Below are 22,515 nucleotides of genomic sequence, written 5' to 3'. Positions count from 1 at the left end.
GTTGAAAGCTTTAATTAAAATAAATTTTAATATTTACGTATGGCTATTGAAACCGAATTTCTTAGAACCAAAATTTGTAGTTTAAGCAAAACATTACCTAAAATTATCAGGTAATTTTACGCAAATTTAATAAAAAATAAAAAATTTTGTCGGGAAATTTTTCCGAGATTTACGCAACAAATATTACCGGGAATTTCCGGGAAATTTTTCCCGCTTAGAAAACCTACGGAAGACCCATTTTTTGTACGCTGGGGACTATTTTTTGTGGTACATAATGCCATCTGTAATCTGTAAATGCCCAACACCACCAGCACTCATACATTCCCATACCAAGACTGAGCCACTTTCATCTTCATTTTTATACCCACCATCAAAAAAGATGGGGGGTATATTGATTTTGTCATTCCGTTTGTAACACATCGAAATATTGGTCATAGACCCATAAAAGTATATATATTCCGGGTCCTTATTAAATTCTAAGACGATCTAGCCATGTCCGTCCGTCTGTCTGTTGAAATCACGATAGGGACTACACGAGAGGATCTAGACAGTTGAAATTTTGCATAAATATTCTCTATTGCTAAGGTTTGTTTGGTATTGAAAATGGGCAATATCGGTCCACTTTTTCGGATAGCCCCCATACAAATGGACCTCCAAAAAACAGCTTTAACGGGCATAACTGCTTTAGAAGTACGAGTATAGCGATGAAATTCGACATAAATAAGTTTCATATGATCCAAAATCTTTCTACCAAATTTTTTGAGGATCGGTCCATAATTGACCCTACCCCCCATATAAGGTCCCCTTTATAAAATGACTTTAACACTCATTACTGGCCCAAAAATGCGAGTATAGCGATGAAATTCGATATAAGTAAGTTTCTTACGAACCAAAACCTCTCTACCAATTTTTTTTAGGATCGGCCCATAAATGACCCTACCCTCCATATAAGGTTTCCTTTAGAAAATGACTTTAACACTCATTACTGGCCCAAAAATTCGTAATAGTAAGTTTCTTACGAAGTAAGTATAAGTAAGTTTCTTACGAACCAAAACCTTTTAATCAATTTTTTTAAGATCGGCATTCCTTTTACGGCATATGGTTTGATGATAGAGCCCTGTTCTGTATAAATTATTCTTTGCTAAAAAACATGAAAATGTTCTGTATTTTATTTAGTGTTCTGTATTTGTTCAGTATTTCGTTATTTTTTCATAAAAACGCATAAGAAATACAAAAATATTAAAAAATTCTGACACAAAAAAGTTTTACATTTACTGATTGTCGTTTAAGTAGTTTTCGGTAAAGTTAAAAATTGAAGAAAAATTAATTATTTTCTGGAACAAACTTTTTGGAGAAACTTAATTTTTGTTAGTAAAAACATCTGAAAAACATTAAATACTACTTTTTTGTTATTTGTACTGTTTATTTTTTGTTAGTTAAAATAATTGAAAAACATTTGTTTTTACTTAATTTGTTAGATATACCGATTTTAATCTAAATATCATAAAGAAATAAAAAATTTTCCAAAGAAAATTTCAAACATTTTTTAAAAAATGGAAAAATAAAAATAAATTCGAAATATTTTAAGTCAAGGCTTCTAGATTATGTTTAAAAAAATAAAAATTTAAAAATTTATACCATTTACGAACTTATTCTTAAATATTACTAAATTTTGTCAATGAAAGTAGTTCATAATATTTAAGCTGAAACTTTTTTCCTGTGAACAATCAATATAATAATGTTTAAAACTTTATTGACAATTGAAATTTTGACGGTTAAAAACAACCTGATTTAGAAAATGGTGGTTAGTGTATTTTATTTTCTCCTGTTCTGTATTTTGCTAAAAAAAATATAGTCACCGTACTTATATACGACTTTTTCGCGCAACTCGGCCATGGAAATCAGCTTTATACAGCATATTACGAACTGTATTAAGACTAATATTGTAACCAAACCTTATGTAAAAGGCTTTTTTGTAAGTTTTGTAGCTGGTAATTTGGGATCTTTTTTGATTTCCCATAGTGGGTGTAGCACATCCCACGCATATGTTGGTAGCCAATACCAAATGACGTAAATTTGAAAAAATATAGTAGCTACAGTCAGTGATGCCAAGTGTAGGGATTTTTCCCTTTTTGTAGGGATTTTTTCAAAAATTTCACGTGTAGGGAAAAAGGGAAAGATTTCTTACTATTGTCAAGTTGTAGAGATTTTTTCAATTTCATAGTTTTTATCAACTAAAAATATACTCTTTCATGTATTAAACTTTAAAATTAAAAATTAAATCAATTTTAAGTGTATCGTTAGTAAAAATTCCGCTTGTAATTTCTACAATATGTGTACCTACATATCGCTACAAGCCTGGCATAATCCAAAATTCGGGTTTCTTGAACTGAGGTCTACAAAACATGCGACATACTAAAATCTTTCATATAGTTTTATCAAATTTCTATTATGTCTATTATTTTCGATGTGAAATCGATTTTTTGTAAACGTAAAAACTAAAACCCACGTTTTCATGAATATTAGACAACTAAAAATTGAATTTCAATTTAGATGAGAAACATATTAACCTCAACTATCTGAATTTGCATTTTTAAAATCCCTTGATTTGTTTAAAAGTTATCAAAGAAAATAGTTAAATGTCATTAAATATTCATATCCATTTTTCTTGAAAGGACTTTTTTGGATTATGATAATCCTGTAGAGCGTTATATTCTGACTCCTTATAGATAGAGTAACTCAGATAGATGCAGTAACTCAGGATTGAAAAAAATAATTTAATGTTCTGAAAATTTATAAAAGTAAACCGCAAAAAGTAAACCTTATTTAAAATAATTATATTAAATTTTAGTTTTTTTTTGTATTTTTTTAAGATAAACTTGGAAAAAACTGGAAAAAAGTAGTGTAGGGAAAATAAAAAGTGGGTGTAGGGAAAAAAGCAATTTTTTCTCATAAGCGTAGGGATTTCTGAAAAAAAAATCTCCTGGCAGTTCCCAAATTTTGTACGATAAACTTTAGTGTCAATATGGAAATATTGTGCAATAATGGGCGGATAAGAAATAGTGGGCGTGTCATCCCCCATATAAAGTTAGTGCCAAAATTCGTATAGTTACGAAACTATTAAATTTGGTGTGCTCAAATTTCGTCCGTACCACTTTGATATCAATATGAATACTTAATTCAAACAGGGGGGGGGGGTCTAGAAAAAGAGAGCGTGGCGTTGTACTTCCCATATGAATTAAAAACTAAAATGCCTACATAAATCGATGAAACTTTTGGAGCTAGAATTCTCAAATTTAGCACAAACAATTTTGACATCCATGTTAAATAAATTGGCAGATCACGGGGACGTGGTCCCTCCCATAAGAATTAAATAAAAAATCGTATATCGGGGAAATTATTGGAGCTGGAATGCTCAAATTTCGCACGAACAATTTTGACATTCGTGGAAACATTTGTCAAACAAATTGGCGGATTACGGTTGCGTGGCTCCTCCCATAGGAATTGATTTTTACATTTGGCAAAATATAGGAACTAGAATCCTCAAATGTTGTAGGAAAAACGTTGACATTTATGTAAACATTTGGGTAATGAATTGGCGGATTTGCAATGGGGGCATGACACCTCCCATATGAATAAAATACACAAATTCGCAAAGAAATATCAAATTTTGCACAGGCAACATTGAAATCCATATGTACATTTGGAATAAATGGGTAAATTTTCAATAGTGGGCGTGGCATCTCCCATTTGAATTAAACACCGGTTTCCACTTTATCAATTCTGCAACAGATTCCACTAGAAACACTAGAAGCTGTTCTATTAGAATAGATTTTTAAGAAAAAGCTAATGCCCACGATAATTTTGAGAACAGGATCCTACTTTATAAATTCTATAACAGGTTCCACCAGACTACAACCGGTTTCACTAGAATCGGTTGTTTTTTTACATAAATTTAGTACCAAGAATAATTTTGTGAACTGGTTCCCGCTTTATCATTCCTATAGCAGGTACCTCTGAAGCCGGTACCTCTAGAATCGTTTCCAATAGAATCGATTGCATATTTAAAAAAAATACCATGAATAATATCGCGAACAGGTTCCCAATTTATCAAGTATACAGGAAGTTATACTAGAACCGCTTCCTCTAGAAGCAGTTCTACTAGAATCGATTGTTTTTGGCAAAAAAAGTAATGCAACGATAATTATGTAAACAGGATCCTACTTTATCAATTCTACAACAGGTTCCACTAGACCCGGCTGTCTACAACCGGTTTCACTATAATCGGTAATTTTTTTGTATAAAACAGTAATAATTTTGGGAACCTATTTTTCAATTTTACAACAGGTTCCACTTGAACCGGTTATACTACAATCTGTTTTTTTGAAAAATATCAATGATAATTTTGTTATAGGTTCATACTTTAAATTTAATTAAAATGAAAAAAAGTTTTAAATAGTGTTAAAATATTTGTCTTTAGGAGTATGCCACGCCCATAATTACCAATATTTTAACTAATTTTTTTGGCTACTTTAGTTTTAATGTGTTAACAAAACATTGGACTTTTGGTCGAATAAATTAATTTCTGAGTCACCGTTTGCCGACTAGAGAAATAGGAGTGGGTTTTCCCGTAAAAACTAAATATGAACAAATTAGAGTGCTATATTCGGCTGAGCCGAATCTCAAATACCCTCTAGCAGCTACTTTTATATTAATTATTCTTCAATTGATCAAATATTTGTAGAAATAAGATTTCTCATGTCTTAAATAGAAAAACCCCAAGATTTAAACAGCTCACAGTGGTATAGAAAAAAAAAGAGGGAAATAATTCGGTAACTTCTAAACGGTTAATCCGATTTTAATGAAATTTGGTATGCACAAAGAGAAGGTGTTGTCGAGTTTAGGTTTTGAATTTGGACCTTATAGGCCAACCAGGGGCCCGGCGGGGGGTCCTCAAATTAGGACACCTCGGCTATGTTAAATTTTTAAAACGATCCTATTTCTTCATTTGAGTTCCGATTTAAAAAAAATTTCGTATATAGAATCTCATCGGGCACTATAAAAAATGTCGTCGTAGCAGTAAATTACCTCTTATAGTTTAGGAGATATTCGCATTTGAAAATTAAAATTTTAAAATTTTGACCGTCCTTACTTTAGCTTTTTGATAATAGCGGGTCCAAATATTCCCGATTTTCGCCATTTTTTTATTCGCTTAACAACAAGTTTATATATCAAGCAGTGAAAGAATTATGTAAAAATCATGACTGAGTCCAAAGTTATAGGCATTTTAATTTAAAAAATTAAAAAAAGGCGATTTTTTGCCATTTTTTTGGGAAAAAAGTATCTTTTTCTTTTTAAGTTATCTAAAAAGTTTCTAAGAAGATGTATTTAGAATTTATACTTTTTGGAAAGCTGACTTTACATAAAATACGATAAATGAAACAAAACCTATAAATTTTTGATACCGAGGGGACCAGGTCCATCCAAAAAAACCCTATTTTTTATGGAAAATTCAATTTTGAGCAAAAATTCTCAAATCGCATAGTCGATATCAAATTATAGTGACCTGTTTTATATGACCCAATATGTTCTTAATCATTTTGTAACGGGTTTCGATAACCCCGCCCCTGGTATGGATATAATAGGCAAAAAACCAAAAAATCCCATTTTTGGGATTTTTTAAAACTTTTTTGGGAATTCCGGGATTTCTAATAAGAAAATTCGAAATTTTTATTTAATTTTTGAGTAAAAAAATCTACCTAACTGTAAAATTTCATCAAAAAATATTCATAAATAAAATTTTTATTGCAATTTGAAAAATTTGTATCTTCGCAAAAACTGAATAAAAAACATTTTTTAATTTTTTTAAAAAAAGTATTCCGCGAATTTTTTAATTTTCAAAAATTATGTACAGTTTTGAAAAATAGACAAAATTACCTCTCCATTGATATATAACATGCCTACCTACTGTTTTTTAAGTTACAAATTAATTAGGGAAAACTCAACATGTTTTAGAGAATTTACCTAGTACTATTATTTTCATCCATAAGGTTAACTCTTAAATTTGTTACATATATTAAAAAAATATATTATATAATATATAAACTTGTTGTTAAGCGAATAATAAAAAAATAGCGAAAATCGGGAATATTTGGACCCGCTATTATCAAAAAACTAAAGTAAGGACGGTAAAAATTTTAAAATTTTAATTTTCAAATGCGAATATCTCCTAAACTATAAGAGATAATTTACTGCTACGACATTTTTTATAGTGCTCGATGAGGAGATTCTATATAAGAAATTTTTTTTAAATCGGAACTCAAATGAAGAAATAGGATCGTTTTAAAAATTTAACATAGCCGAGGTGTCCTAATTTGAGGACCCCCCGCCGGGCCCCTGGTTGGCCTATAAGGTCCAAATTCAAAACCTAAACTCGACAACACCTTCTCTTTGTGCACACCAAATTTCATTAAAATCGGATTAACCGTTTAGAAGTTACCGAATTATTTCCCTCTTTTTTTTCCTATACCACTGTGCAGTTTAAATAATCTGTTACAATTGCAAGATTTATTGAAAATTAAAAACGCCATTTTCTTTTATATTTTTAAAGCGCCATAAGATATGCTTTAACGATATTTAATAATTTGCGTGAAAGATTTAAGGAAATTAATGGGAGATATGACCAATTATGGACCGATCGTAACGAAATCTTTAAGTAACATTTCTGTATGTAAAAGTTATATTTCAGTCAAGTTTTGTATGTAATTTAGTAATAAGTTATGTGTCTTTAATTGATTTTTGGAAGGAAATCATGTATGGGACCGATCGCACCCATATTATGAACCAATCGTGAAAAAATCTTAAAATATAATTTTTGCATACAAAACTAATATTTGTGCAAAATTTTGTATCAATAGCTTTATTTGGTAATGAGTAATGTGCGTTTAAGAGTTTTTCTTAAGAGGACCTTGTATGGGAGCTATGACCAATTATGGTCCTATCGTAAAAAAATTCCACAGTAACATTAATGTATATAAAGTCAAAATTTTGGCTAAATTCTGTATCTATATCATTATTATTGTGCATTCAAGTGATTTTCTGAACGTGACCTTGTATGGGAGCTATGACCAATTATGGACCGATCGGAAAAAAATTTCACAGTAACATTTTTGTATATAAGAGCAATACTTGTACCAAATTTTATATGGATATCTACATTAATAATGAGTTATGTGCGTTTAAGTGATTTTCGGGAGGGGACTTTGTATGGGAGCTATGACCAATTAGGACCGATCGGAAAAAAAATTCTCAGTAACATTTCTGTATATAAGAGCAATATTTGTACCAAATTTTATATGGATATCTTAATTAAGTAATGAGTTATATGCGTTTAACTGATTTTTGGGATCGGAAAAAATTTCACAGTAATATTTCTGTATATAAGAGCAATACTTGTACCAAATTTTATATCAATATCTTAATTTAGTAATGAGTTATGTGCGTTTAAGAGATTTTCGGGAGGGGACCTTGTATGGGAGCTATGACCAGTTATGCTCCGATCGGAAAAAAATTTCACAGTAATATTTCTGTATATAAGAGCAATACTCGTAAAAAATTTTATATGAATATCTTAATTTAGTATTTTAGTGAGTTATGCGCGTTTAAGTGATTTTCGGGAGGGGACCTTGTATGGGAGCTATGTCCAATTATGGACCGATCCAGAATTTTTTTCTTTGAATGAATTCTATTCACATAAGATTTTAATTTGTAAAATTTTGTGAAGATATCAACATTCTGACGGAAGTTATTAACAATAAACTCATTTTCCAGGAATATGTACTTTTGTATGGACCGATGTGGAATGATTCCAGAAATTTTTAACAGGAATAAAGTTCTCGTGTAAAAACAAATGTATGATGATTTTCATGGAATTATATTACATAGTTTTTGTGAAAATTACATTAGAATGTGTAAAAAATGCTTATTTTTCGAAGTTGTTTTAAATTTTGATTTATAACTTTTCCCGATGTGAGCCGATTTTGCTCATTTTCAATACCAAACTGCCTAGAATAATAGGGAATATTCTGGCCAAATTTCAATAATTTATTTCACTTCGTTTTTACGTGAGTGTGTTTTACACAGACAGACAGACGGACGGACAATGCAATTTAGAGGAGAAACATATTAACCTCTACAATCTGAATCTGGTGTTATTTTTCAAATTTATTTAAAGCAGTACGACAATAAACTAAACGAAACGTTTGCAATTGCTTTGTTTTGATCTTTGCAGTGAGTAAAACAGAAACGAAACCAAAGCAACAAAATCGATTTTCTCATTGGGTTTTGTATTATTTTTGCTTTGATCACATCATGTTCATTAAAGCTATGTATACACGTTTGTTAGATCTTACAACGTTGGCAGTAAAATGTGCGGAAAATGTCCAACAACAGTGTCAACTTACAAATTTTGTTTTGCAGAATTTTAAGTAATGCATTTTTTGACAACGTTGCAAAAGAAAAATTGTAAGTTCACACTATTGTTAGATATTTTCTGCACGTTTTACTGACAACGTTGTAAATTCTGACAACCGTTGTATCACAACTTGAACTCAAATGTACGCAGCACAGTGGGGCAGAATGGAAATTTTTTGGAAATAAATCTGGCATTTCTAAACGGCTGATCCGATCGGGATAAAATTTGGCGTGAGCGTAGCCAAGGAGTATTCGAGTTTAAGTTTTGAAGATGAACCCTGCAGATGCCCCAGGGACGGCGCTGTGGCGGCTCAAAGTAGGGTACCTACGACATGTAAAATTTTTAAACTCGTGCCATTTTTTTGTTTTTCACCCAAATACAAAGATTTTTATATTTTGTGAAAGCGCTCGACGAGATCTTGAAAAAACATGCTTGGACATACTACTTATCTCTTATAATATCCGAGTTATAGGCATTTAAAAATTTAGTGATACAAAATTTACCATACCTTGGTCCACCTTTTTTTGAATACCGGGCGTAATTTTGGACCAAATGGACTCAATTTTTTCTTGTTAGTTAGACAACAAAATTTCCAATAATATACAAAAAATTTCAGATCAATATCGTTTACAGATCCAAAAATATACGTTTTTTAATTTAAAAATTCAAAAAATTTTAGATTTTTGGCGTTTTTTTGCCAAAAATGTGTCTTAACTCTTTTATTAATAAAATAAATTTTTTATTAAGAACATATAACAATTTTATAGTTTTCTAAAAGGTATCTTTACGCAGAACGCTTTGGCGTAAAAAACTTGTCCTATTTTTTGAAAATGTTGCCACTGCGTCCTTCCGAATATGACCTATTTTTTATCAAAACTTCAACTTTGGGCGACATGTTCTAAAATCCCAAAGCTGGGATCAGAAAACTGAAAGCAGTTTTGGAAACCTCAATATGTTTTCTATTTACTCCAAAAGTATTTTCCCAGCCCTGAAAGAAATGTGGACCCTATGGGCAAAAAAGTAAAAAATCCCATTTTTGGGATTTTCATTCCTATTTTTGGGAATTGCGGGATGCCCTTTGACCTTTTCAATTTTTTTTTTTGCATTTTCTTATTTGAAATGACAAATTTAACAAGCGTTGAAAATTTCATTGAGTTTTGTTCATAAATAAAGATTTTGTCATATATTACATATTTGTTTAATTTCTAAAACTATGATTTATATCAACATTTTAATAGGATCGCAGATAGCTACAACAATTTAGTCCATATTTATCCCTTAATATAATTTTTTAGTTAGATATGGAAATTCTCGACCCTTTACAAAAAATTTCAAGCCAATATCTCAATTACATTCAAAAATATGTTCATTTAAACCTGTGTCCTTTAATTTCATCTTTTTCATATTTTAGTATTAAGTATGACAGCACATATTTAAATCTTATATTTACCTATTTTCTATTTGTTTGCTTATCCTTATAATTGAAAGGTCCTATTATGCTTAAATTTTCAAAAATTTATAACTATTTTTTACCTAAATTTTTTCGACAGATCATTTCGTTCTGTTTCGTTTATGATCATGTAGGTAAAAATGTACAGGTAATGATAATTTCGATTCATTCACTAATAAGAAATATCAATGACTGAATTACAGGTTATAGTAAATGTTAATAGGTAGACAATTCGTAATTTTTTACTTTGGAATACCTGTATCGGAAATGACAAGAATTGGTATATAAGTAAACTTCTCAGATTTTAAGTACCATATTTAATAAGTCTACAATGAAGATTACATTAAAGTACGAAGAGTTGTGTTCCGTTTTATGGAGTATATCTTCAAAAGGGCCAGAAAGAATTGAAGACATTTCAAATTATATAAAAACTACATATAGTAGAAAAGTAGACAAAACAGGCATATCAAAAATTGAAAACTTTTTAAAACTTTTTGATGTAAAAAGTAAGTCTGTGGATGGAAATCAAAAGAAATTTCGATTAAAATTTTGTAGTTGGATGGAAACTACTACGGAAATCTCTCTTTTTTCAATCTCAAATGAGGAAATTGCTGATACATTTAACGAAATGCTGAAAAAGGAAAACCAACATATGGATGTCGTACATATTGCAACTATTCTTTCTAATGCATCACCAAAACGACTTAAGCGAATTGTGGAAAGTATACCAACTCCAACATCATAATCAAATTTTACTGAAGAGGAAGCAATAGCGCTTATGTTGGAACTGGGTCTCAGTCGAAATAAGTACCAAATATTAAGAAAAGCTCTGCATGAAAAAGGACACAATATATTACCATCATACAAGGCGATCCAGGAAAAAAAAAAACAAACTATCCTACTAAATCAACAAAAAATAATGAAGAATTGAAAGAACTGAGAGCTGCGGAAAAAAGCAGAATCCAAGAAGAATTTAAAGTTCAGATGGGATTAAACATCGACAAACCACTTTCAAGTTGCGGTAGTACAAATGACGGTAATACGTCGAGAAGGTTTTTTCGTGATTTTGAAATTACTTCAAAAATAACTGGAATCGACAAGGAGTTGCTTCGAAGAGTTAAAACTATTTTAATGGCACTGAATAGTAAACATAAAATTAATGAAAATCAATTTGGGGAATACACATCTGAAATTTCTAAATTACTTGTATCTCTGTATCCATGGAGGGAACTAACACCAACAGTACACAAAGTATTGTGTCATGGTCAAATAATAATTGAATCGAATATTCTTCCACTTGGAGAGTTAACAGAAGAAGCCCAGGAAGCGAGGAATCGAGATTTTAAGCATGTTCAACTATTCAGCTCAAGAAAATGCTCCAGGCAATCACAGAATGAAGATATTTTTAATAGTTTACTTCTATCTTCTGATCCTGTTCTTTCAACTATGCGAAAAAGATGGATTTGTTATGAAACTCTATCATCTCAAAACAAGGAAGATTTAAAGGACTTATATTACCTTCTGGATATGTATACCGATATGACAGATTATTTTATAGAAAATAAGTAGTGTTAGGAATTAACTATATAAGTAGGTTGTAAGAATTAATTGTATTATGTTTAAGATAAACAGTTCAAATAAAAAAAGCTATTATACTAACTGATGATATTGTATTAAATTGTGTTTTATATTTCTGTGGGCGGGAAAGGTAATTTGTGTGGGGCGATTTAGGTGTTGTTGTGCGTGGCTCATAATAAAATTATAATTTTTTTTATTTAATATACAATATTATAATAAAATAATTAACTAAATAATTTTTAAAAATTGTCCAAATATTTTATTCAACACCAAATGTTCTGTCATACTTAATACTAAAATATGAAAAAGATGAAATTAAAGGACACAGGTTTAAATGAACATATTTTTGAATGTAATTGAGATATTGGCTTGAAATTTTTTGTAAAGGGTCGAGAATTTCCATATCTAACTAAAAAATTATATTAAGGGATAAATATGGACTAAATTGTTGTAGCTATCTGCGATCCTATTAAAATTTTGATATAAATCATAGTTTTAGAAATTAAACTAATATGTAATATATGACAAAATCTTTATTTATGAACAAAACTCAATGAAATTTTCAACGCTTGTTAAATTTGTCATTTCAAATAAGAATATACAAAAAAAAATTGAAAAGGTCAAAGGGCATCCCGCAATTCCCAAAAATAGGAATGAAAATCCCAAAAATGGGATTTTTTATTTTTTTGCCCATAGGGTCCACATTTCTTTCAGGGCTGGGAAAATACTTTTGGAGTAAATAGAAAACATATTGAGGTTTCCAAAACTGCTTTCAGTTTTCTGATCCCAGCTTTGGGATTTTAGAACATGTCGCCCAAAGTTGAAGTTTTGATAAAAAATAGGTCATATTCGGAAGGACGCAGTGGCAACATTTTCAAAAAATAGGACTAGTTTTTTACGCCAAAGCGTTCTGCGTAAAGATACCTTTTAGAAAACTATAAAATTGTTATATGTTCTTAATAAAAAATTTATTTTATTAATAAAAGAGTTAAGACACATTTTTGGCAAAAAAACGCCAAAAATCTAAAATTTTTTGAATTTTTAAATTAAAAAACGTATATTTTTGGATCTGTAAACGATATTGATCTGAAATTTTTTGTATATTATTGGAAATTTTGTTGTCTAACTAACAAGAAAAAATTGAGTCCATTTGGTCCAAAATTACGCCCGGTATTCAAAAAAAGGCGGACCAAGGTATGGTAAATTTTGTATCACTAAATTTTTAAATGCCTATAACTCGGATATTATAAGAGATAAGTAGTATGTCCAAGCATGTTTTTTCAAGATCTCGTCGAGCGCTTTCACAAAATATAAAAATCTTTGTATTTGGGTGAAAAACAAAAAAATGGCACGAATTTAAAAATTTTACATGTCGTAGGTACCCTACTTTGAGCCGCCACAGCGCCGTCCCTGGGGCATCTGCAGGGTTCATCTTCAAAACTTAAACTCGAATACTCCTTGGCTACGCTCACGCCAAATTTTATCCCGATCGGATCAGCCGTTTAGAAATGCCAGATTTATTTCCAAAAAATTTCCATTCTGCCCCACTGTGCGCAGCTAGAAAACAAAACAATAGGAGCAAAACTGTTTTGAGCGAAACATTTTCACAAAAGTTTCCTGATGGTTTTGCTCATTACAAAAACAATTTTGAGTAAAATTAAAAGCAGATTTGTAGGTTTAAGTTTTTGTAGATGCCTATTTGTAATACAGTAGTAATAAAAACAAAAACAAAATAAAAACCGTACAAATTAAATGAAATCCACACACAAACTTTATGATTCTTTCATAAAATACGTTTCTGCATTTGTTTTGTTCTCAAATGTACTAACAAAAGCAAGTAGATGAGCGAAAAGCCAATTGTTTTGTTTTCGCTCTTTCTCACTTGAAAAGTATTTGTTTCAGTTTTGCTCATGTACAAAACGATTTAAAAATTTTGAAAAGTTTTGTACATTTTAGAAACGTTTCGTTTGTTTTCATACTCTGATTTAAAGTTATTTTAAAAGTAGTAAAATATCATTTAACATTCAAAGACATTTTTCTCGAACGACTTTTTTGGATTATGCCAGTCGATATGTGCATATTTCCTATTTTTAACACCAAATAAATCTTATCAAAAGTGAAGAGTTAGACTTTTGGGGTCTATCGTGTTTTCAACAGATATTTCTTAAAATCACATGGGCCAAGAATATTCGTACTTATAAATAAACATTATATAACAATAATATCATTTACAAAATACAACTACAAATAATACCGACAAACTTCAAAAATTTTTGAGAGTTGTGACCACCTCCTTTTTTATATAAAGCTACTTTCACAATGATAGAGTACTCCAGCAAATTGTATTTCTGTTTCTTTTTATCAGCAATAGTATTTTAAATTTGACTATGTCCTTTTAATTCATTCCAAAGTGGAATGAGTACTCTATAATTGTGAACATAGCTTAATGCTTAAAACTACCAAGAAAAAATTAAAAATCAATTTCCACCCCTTTAATATACATTTTGCGTTTTTCATAAATATTTTTTTATACAAATTTTTCTATATTCTTACCATTTCTTGCTGCAAGAATACCGCCTGTCGCAAACCCACTTATAATTGAATTCCACGGATCTTCCTTTTTACGAAAATGTACAAGTGTACAGTCAATGGTACTAAACATGCCACCCCATACAGCGAAATTGCCAGCAATTACAGGAGATCTTATTTTAATAGCTGTCAAACTTCCAATCTGTAAGAAAATATAAATAATTAGAAAGGGATATTTTAATAAAGAAAATTAAAACACACATATTGTATTATATTAATAAACTTTAGCTTAAAAATCTTTGTTGTTAACACTTTCATGACTCTAAGACGATCTAGCCAACTATAATATGCATAAGATAAGTCTGTCAAGTGCCTAAGAAAATCCGAAGAAACTTGTAGGTGGCTATAATGTAAATACATGCATTCAAAACAATGTAGCCCCGATTTGCACATTTATATGAAAACATCGCTCTTTCCCAGTAGGATTTTGAGTTAACTTAAAACTAACTTATGGTTAACCACAAATGAGTCAGTGGTGACTCAAAAGCTAACCATTTTGCTTATAAAATACTATTCAGTTTTTCAATGTGATGTCATAGGAACGTGTCAGTATTCACTCACTATACATCAGTTTCAGTTAACCAGAAGTTACCTCAAGATGAGTTAGCTTCTAGTGCATAAATAAAAGATCAGCTGTGAGTTACCTGTGCAATTTTCTTATATTTTTATACTATTTTTAACAAATTGTTAGTGATTATAAATGCGTTCAATATGCAGCAACATTTCCTTCCTATATACACCATTATCTAATCCATTATCCTGAAAATGTTAATTTAATAATAATAAATTCATTTTTCATTGCTGAAACAAATTTTCATTTTCATAATTTCATTTTTTCAATACAAATTGTTTGACAAATTTGATACGAGTTTCTATTTTATTTTTTATTTAAAATTTTATTGAAATGTTTGTTCATTTCCTCGATCATTTTTGAGTTACTTTCAAGCTAGTCATTAGAAGTTATCAAAAAGTTAACTTGATTTTTAGTTAACTCACAAAATCCTACAGGGTTGCTTAACCTAATATTTGTCGAAACTCTATTATGAGAGTTTTGTTGTTATTGTAACATCTAAAACTATACAATAATCTAGTTGGGGGGTTCTACATCAATGTCCAGCCATAAAAATTGGGATACTTCAATTGGATGTGTCCATAAAACCATTGGACAAAGTGTTGTTGTTGTTGTTGTAGCAGCGACACCTGAAATTACACGTATGTATATATATTTAAACATTATTCCCTACTCTTCTTCTTCTTCGCTCTGGTTATCCAACTCCGTTAGATCTAAACCCAGTAGACGAGCCGCATCCAACGGCTGAGTCCAAAGGGATTCAGGTTCCAACTGAGTTGGATTTGCCCTGCAGTTAAAAAGGTGTTGAACATTGTGTGGGCCTGTTCCACACGCAGGACAAAGATCTTGAATGGTGTCGTTTATTCCCGACCAGTACGAGTTTAAACGGGTACACCATCCGGATCTAAGTTGTGCCAATACCACTCTAGTACGACGTGGTAGGTTTCGTTCCTCGTTTGCAACGGGTGGGGGACGACCTCCCAGTATTATACTATCGCGGTGGGAATTGATGGAGTCTTCCACCGCCTGTTGATGGATAGTATTCAAAGCTGTCCTGTATGAGCTTTCGTCCTCTATATCATCCAGGTGTTCTTGGATGTCACTCTCATACATACGAAGATCTTTCCTGACATGCCTCGGGGGGGTTCTAACTCCGTTAAATGGTGGTTAGGGTGGCCCCTCCGATGACATCCCAGTAGGAACTGCTTTGACAACATGATGTTATGTTCCTTAACTGAAAGCATCTTCGTTTCGTCATGCAGATGTTCTTCGCATGTCATTTGAATGCAGCCTGTCACCGTTCTTAGGGCTGCGTTTTGACAGCTTTAAAGCTTCTTCCATTGCGTGTTGCTAACTCTAGGTGTCCACACTGGCGCTGCGTAGTTTACCACTGACCGGCCAATCGTTTGATAGGTAGTCAACAAGGTTTCTTTATCCATTCCCCAAGTGCTGACGGCTAGAGACTTGAGTACCTTGTTTCTACTTCGCATCTTGTTGCAGATTGCAGTGGTGTGCGCTGAGGACATAAGGAGGCTATCGAATGTGACACCAAGTATTTTGGGGTGATTTACCGTCTGAATTTTTTCGCCATCGACTGTCACATCCAGTTCTAGCCCTACTTCCTTAGTCCAGGTGGTGAAGAGAGTTGCTGAGGATTTCGTAGGCGATATTTTTAAATTCCTTAAATGGAAGAAGCTGGAAAGATCACATAGGTAACTGTTTTTTTTTAAGCCGCAAAGGTCATCAATACTATTGCCCGTGGCCAATATCGAGCAGTCATCGGCGTAAGATATTATTTGGACGCCGTCCGGGGGTGTTGGGAATTTAGACATGTAGAAATTAAACAGGATCGGCGAAAGAACTCCACCTTGGGGTACTCCCTGTTTAATTCTACGAGATTTAGATCTCTGGTTCCTAAACTCCACAAATGACTGTCGACCACACATGTAGTTCACTAGCCATCTCTTGGTGTTGTCAGAGAGACCAGATGTTAAAATGTCTCTGAAGAGAATGGCGTGATTGACCGTATCAAACGCTTTTGATAGGTCGAGTGCCACGAGGACCGTTCGTTGACATGGTCGAGCCTGATTAAGGCCGCGGCAAACTTGTGTGGTGATGGCGGTTAAAGCTGTTGTTGTACTGTGCTTTAGGCGGAATCCATGTTGATGATCTGCAGGATGTAGGTGTTGTTGTAATTCCGGGAGGAGTAGTGCCTCAAGCGTCTTGGCAATTGGTGACAGGAGGGAGATAGGCCTGTAAGATTCTCCCTGGTTTGCAATTTTCCCTGGCTTCAGCAAGGGAACAACCCTGCCCAATTTCCAGACCTCGGGTATTATAAGGGTTGACATCGACAAATTGAGGACTTTTGTAAGGTACTCAACTCCCGGTTCATCCAAATTTTTCAGCATCAACATGGATATACCGTCTGGGCCAATAGCTTTCGATGACTTAGCATCTCTGATGACCTTCGTAACCTCGCTCGTAGTAAAAACATATGGTCTGTCACTGACTCGAAGATCGTGTACCTTCCTTACGATGCTTCTTTTCGCCTTGTCTCTGTCGGGGTGCTCTATAAATTGACGTGCAAAGTAGTTCGAGCAGCGCTTGGGGTCGGATATGGTATTTTCATTGAAGGATATCGCGACCCTATCCTCATGTTTGGCTGGATTCGACAGAGATCTGACAGTAGACCATAGTTTGCTGGCTCCGGAGGTTAAGTTACAGGTTTTTAGGTGATTTACCCACTTTTCCCGCTTGTAGTCGTTAACCAACTTGCTGATCTCCCGGTTGAGCTGTTGAGTTCTGGGATCGCTGGGGTTGGTTCTTCGGATTTCGTCTCGCTCATCTGCTAGTTCCGCCGCTGTTGCTGGGAAATTTGGTCTTATAAGCGGGATTCTACCAGCAGGTATTGTACGAGCAGCGGCAGCAAGGACGATTTCCCGGAACTCCCTTTCAGCGGAGCGCACGTCAGAAGGGGGGGGTAAATTCCTAAACTTGCGGTTGGTAAACTCTCTGAAGCTTATCAGGCTTAGCAGATGAATATGTGGTGGGTGTCATGAGGACCTTCACCACATGCAGCACCTTCGTTGAAGACGGCATGGTCTATATGTGACCAGTAGACATTAAGCCTGTTGCTCCATCCCGGTATTAGTTGCGCTAGAAATGCTCTTGTTTTCCGCGGCAGATTTTCTTTTGAGTCTGCTATGGGCGGTGGGTGACCTCCAAGTATGGCAATCATGCGGTATCCTGCTACCGCGGAATTGATGCCGTATCTATGAATGCCGTTCAAAGCTGCAATATATGAGGACTGATCTAATGGATCCTGCACATATCTGCGTATGTTCTCCTTGTATATACGAAGATCCTTCCTGACATGCCTTCCAGGCAGGCCGTTACAGTCCTTAGGACGGCATTTTGGCAGCTTTGAATGCTTCTCCACCGGGCATCACTGAGCGAAGGTGACCAAGCTGGAGCAGCATAATTAACCACCGACCGACCAAAAGTTTTATATGTAGCTAACAAGGTTTGTTTATCCATACCCCAATTGCTGCAGCATTCCCAAACAGCTGGTTCTACGTGCCCAAATGACCCAAATTATTCGGCCAAGGGCTGTCAACCTCAGCAACAACAACAAATAGGGGAGTGTGATTGGATAAAAACAAAACACTTGAAGTTAAATTCGGTAGTTCTTATAAAAGTTTCTTAGGTTTTGGCTCGTAAGAAACTTACTTATGTAAAATTTCATCTATACACTCGTACTTTTAAGCCAGTAATGGGCGTTAAAGTAATTATCTGGAGGGGACCTTATATGGGGATAGGGTCAATTATGGACCGATCCACATAAAATTTGGTAGAATTTCATCGCTATACTCTTATTTTTAAGTCAGTAATGGACGTTATTGTGATTTTCCGAAGGGGGCCTTATACAGGGGGTAAGGCCAATTATGGATCGATCCTTATAGAATTTGGTAGGGAAGCCAAATATGAAACTTATTATCGAATTTCATTGCTTTACTCGAATTTTTAAAACAGATATGCCCGTTAAAGCTGTTTTTCGGGCATACTTGTATGGAGGCTATCCGAACATTTGGACCGATATTGCCCATTTCCATTACCAAACAAACCTTATCTATAGAGAATACTTCAATGTGTTACAAACGGAATGACAAAATCACTATCAAAAAAGATATATCCCCGATAGTGGGTATAAAAATTAATGTGTGTTTGTATGTTTGTTTGTTTGGACTTTATAGACAGCTAATCGGCTGAACCGATTTTTCTGACGTTTTCAAAGTGTCTTCCAGTATGTCTGGAAGGAACTATAGGTTACTTTTAACTTCAAAATTTCAAGTGGGCGACGTGCCACGCCCACATTCAAAATAAGTATTAAAAGTCGCATACCTCAAATTTTGTATGGACAACTTTGACATCCATAACAATATTTTTGGATAAAATGGGGGGAATGGCTATAGTGGGCGTGGCACCTTCCATATGAAGAAAATCTTAAATCAATATATCTGAGAAAATATAACATAGAGTCCTCAAATTTTGTCGGAACCACTTTAGTGTCAATATGATTATTTAAGGAAAAAGAGGGCGTGGCACCCTCATATGAATTATATACAAAAATTTGCTTATCTGGGAAACTATTAGAGTTAGAACCTTAAAATTTTGCACGAAGAACTTTAGCATCCATTTAAACATTTTGTTTAATAAATTAGCGGACTACCAATGGGGGGCGTTGCTCCTACCATATGAATAAAATATACAAAAATTCGTTTTTCTGGGAAACTAATAGAGCTAACTTCTTAAAATTTTGTACGAAGAACTTTAATATTCATCTGAACATTTTGGGGAAAAAGGGCGGACTTTTATCACGGGTGCTTGGAACCCCACACATGAATTAAAGAAAAAAATCGTATATGTATTTGATAAACTATTAAAGCTAAAATCCTCAAAGTTTGCAAGAACAACTTTAACATCCATATAAATAAATTGGAGTTTTCGTTCTTCAAATTTTGCACGGAGAAATTAAACATTTTGGGGAAAATGGCCGGACATTTATCAGGAACCTCCCTTATGAAATAAATCAAAAAAATCGTATGTCTGGGAAACTATTAGAACAAAAATCCTTTTACATCAATGTGAACATTTGGGTTATAAATTGGCGGACTAGCAAATTGGAACCTCCATATGAATTAAATAAAAAATTCATATATCTGAGAAATTTTTAGAGTTAGACAATTTTACATGAAAAACTTTGACATTTATGTAAACATTTAGAGAATAATGGGCGGACTTTCAACGGGACCTTGGCATCTCCCATATAAAATAAATACAAAATTTCGTACATCTGCGAAACTATTATATTATTAAAATTTTTCATAGATTACATTAAAATCTAAATTAACGTTTGGAAAAATTGGCGAACTTGTAATAATTTGCGTGGCATCCCCAAAATATAAAAAAATTATATCTGGAAAAGTATTATAGTTAGAATCTTCAAAATCGTAGAGTATTTTTTATATACATTGATTTTAATGTTGCAAAGCACACTGGGTATAGCTAGTCTTCTATATATATAAAAATGAAAGTGTTTTTGTATGTGTATATTTATTTGGACTGCTAAAGGACTGGACCAATTTTCCTGAAATTTTCACAATGTCTGGAAGGAACTATAGGCTACTTTTTATGTTGAAATTTAAAGTGTATGCAAAAATTCATTTATCTGGGAAACTAATAGATTTAAATTCTTCAAATTTTGCACTATGAACTTAAATATTCATCTGAACATTTTATAGGAAATAGAGCAGACTTTAATCTGGCCTGTTGTGCGCTCCTTTTCATGAAAAAAATTTGTTCACAGAGTATATTATTTTTCAATGTTCAGATACTAGGGTGATCGACTCGATTTTTCAACCGGTTTTTTCTGCTTTACCAGTGTTGGTTTTTTCTTAATGTTGATTTTTCAAATATCGAACAACCCGGTTTTTTCACTTTTCAAAAACCGGTTTCGAATACTTTTATTTGCTTTGTATTCAAAGATTATTTAAATGAAATTTTTAAGGAAATAATAATACAGCCCGTCTAAATTTTAAAAATATTCGAGTCGAGGAACTATCGCATATTTTTCTACAGCTCCTTTGGTTAAAACTTTTTGAGTTTCCTAACTAATTAAAAAAAATTTTTTTGTAAAATTGATAACTGTTTGATAAAATTTTATCAATCTTAAGATTATATTCCAATTACAATAATTAATTTACGGCTGAAATTTTATGGAAGTGTTGGAATGCCTATACAAATTTCCTAAACCGGGCTTTTAAAATAAGCTAGGATTACATAGTACCTTATGTTTAACAGAAGTGTCCCACTTTTTTCCTAATTTTTTTATATTAAAGAAATAATGTAAATCAGACGACTAGATCTAAAGTTATAATCTTTTAAACTGTTAAAAATCATTTCGGGCCATGTTTTATTAATCAAATTTAAACATAAACATTAAGTTTTTCAAATTAAAATATATTTTTTTTATTTATAATGAAAAACCGGTTAACCGGTTTTTTCTGAATTTGAAAAATATCAACCGGTTTTTTTTAAATGTCAACTATTCGAACTATTCGAAAACCGGTTTTTGGAAAATGTCGAATAATCGATCACCCTAACAGATACTCAGTTTCCTAGACGTAATTCCTAAGAATTTTACAATCAGTGTTAGTCAGGAATGTTATTTGCGGAATAACATCACTTTCAAGATACTAGCATTCGAAGAAGAAAGTGTTCCAGAGTTTCACTGTCCTCTCCACATGCTCTACATTCGTTGAATCCGCACGGCCAATTTTATATAGATGTGCTCGTAATCCTGTGTGTCCACTCAGAATACGTACCATCATACTTACTTCAGACTTGCTCATTTTGAAGAGATTTCTCGTCTTGTTCTCATCAGGTTCACTCCATAGGATCTTTTTGGTTTCATTATTCCATGGCCTTATGGATTTTCTCACCCATATTTTTAAATCAGCTTCTGTTGCGAAGAAATTTTTTGCGTTTGACAGGTTAACTACCTCGAGCTCCCTTCCCTTTAAATCTATTACATTCGCCCTTTAGTTGCCGACTACTCCCGAGTGGCCTGGAACCGATATGATGTAGACCTTACCTCTGGGAGAGTATTCAGTTAAAGCTTTCTTACAATCCAATACGGTCTTAGATTTAATTCTATCACTTGATATCGCCCTAATTGCCTTCCGGCCCCATATTTATTATAATCCAATTTACACATTTCGTTATTGCTCGGACTTCTGCCTGAAGGCTTGTGTTATGATTAGGTAAACGGTTGTATATTTCTGTTTCTGGGTCTTCAATATATAACCCTAAAATTTAGAGCCATCCGTGTAACAACGGATTCCTACTGGTATTTGCTCAAGGTTTTCGCTTTACCTATACATTTAATCTGGGATCAGAAAGAATAATTATAAAAAATAAAATTGGCCTTTTTATGGAAGAACAAAACAACGAAGAATTTATCCACTGTGTAGAAAAGAAAATAAGAAAATAATAAGAAAATAGCGAATGCAACCTTGCATTAAATTCGCACTGTCAACTATTTTGGCAACAAATCAATTTTGACATGTTCGAAATTTTTTTACATTAAAAATGGATATTTTATATCTGGTCCTTTTTTCTTTTTCGTGCGGTGCAGACGTGGCATGGAGTAAAACAAACAAAAACGTGAACATCTTTTTTTATAGTTTTAATTATAATTTAAAATATTTAAAGAAAACTATAAAAGAAAATAACAAGGAAAATATTTTTTGAGAAAAAAAAGTAGAATGCCACGTCTGCTTGTAAGATGGATCT

At 32.7% G+C, this 22,515-nt stretch overlaps 1 protein-coding gene across 3 annotated transcripts in view; it reads right to left on the bottom strand.

Moving 5' to 3' along the window:
• The window catches only part of LOC119601877 (mitochondrial import inner membrane translocase subunit Tim17-A), an 87,129-nt gene that overhangs the window by 52,013 nt on the left and 12,601 nt on the right, over positions 1–22,515 (bottom strand). For all 3 annotated transcript variants that reach the window (XM_037953111.1, XM_037953113.1, XM_037953110.1), the window contains exon 3: positions 14,055–14,232. In XM_037953111.1, the coding sequence (XP_037809039.1) occupies positions 14,055–14,232 (178 nt within the window). The remainder of the gene's footprint in view (positions 1–14,054; positions 14,233–22,515) is intronic.

The sequence above is a fragment of the Lucilia sericata genome, unplaced genomic scaffold, assembly GCF_015586225.1.
Source record: "Lucilia sericata isolate MDLA Ls3-8-SP2 unplaced genomic scaffold, ASM1558622v1 Contig000195F_arrow, whole genome shotgun sequence".
In the NCBI taxonomy this organism is placed as follows: domain Eukaryota; kingdom Metazoa; phylum Arthropoda; class Insecta; order Diptera; family Calliphoridae; genus Lucilia; species Lucilia sericata.
This window is presented reverse-complemented; position numbering and strand designations above follow the sequence as displayed.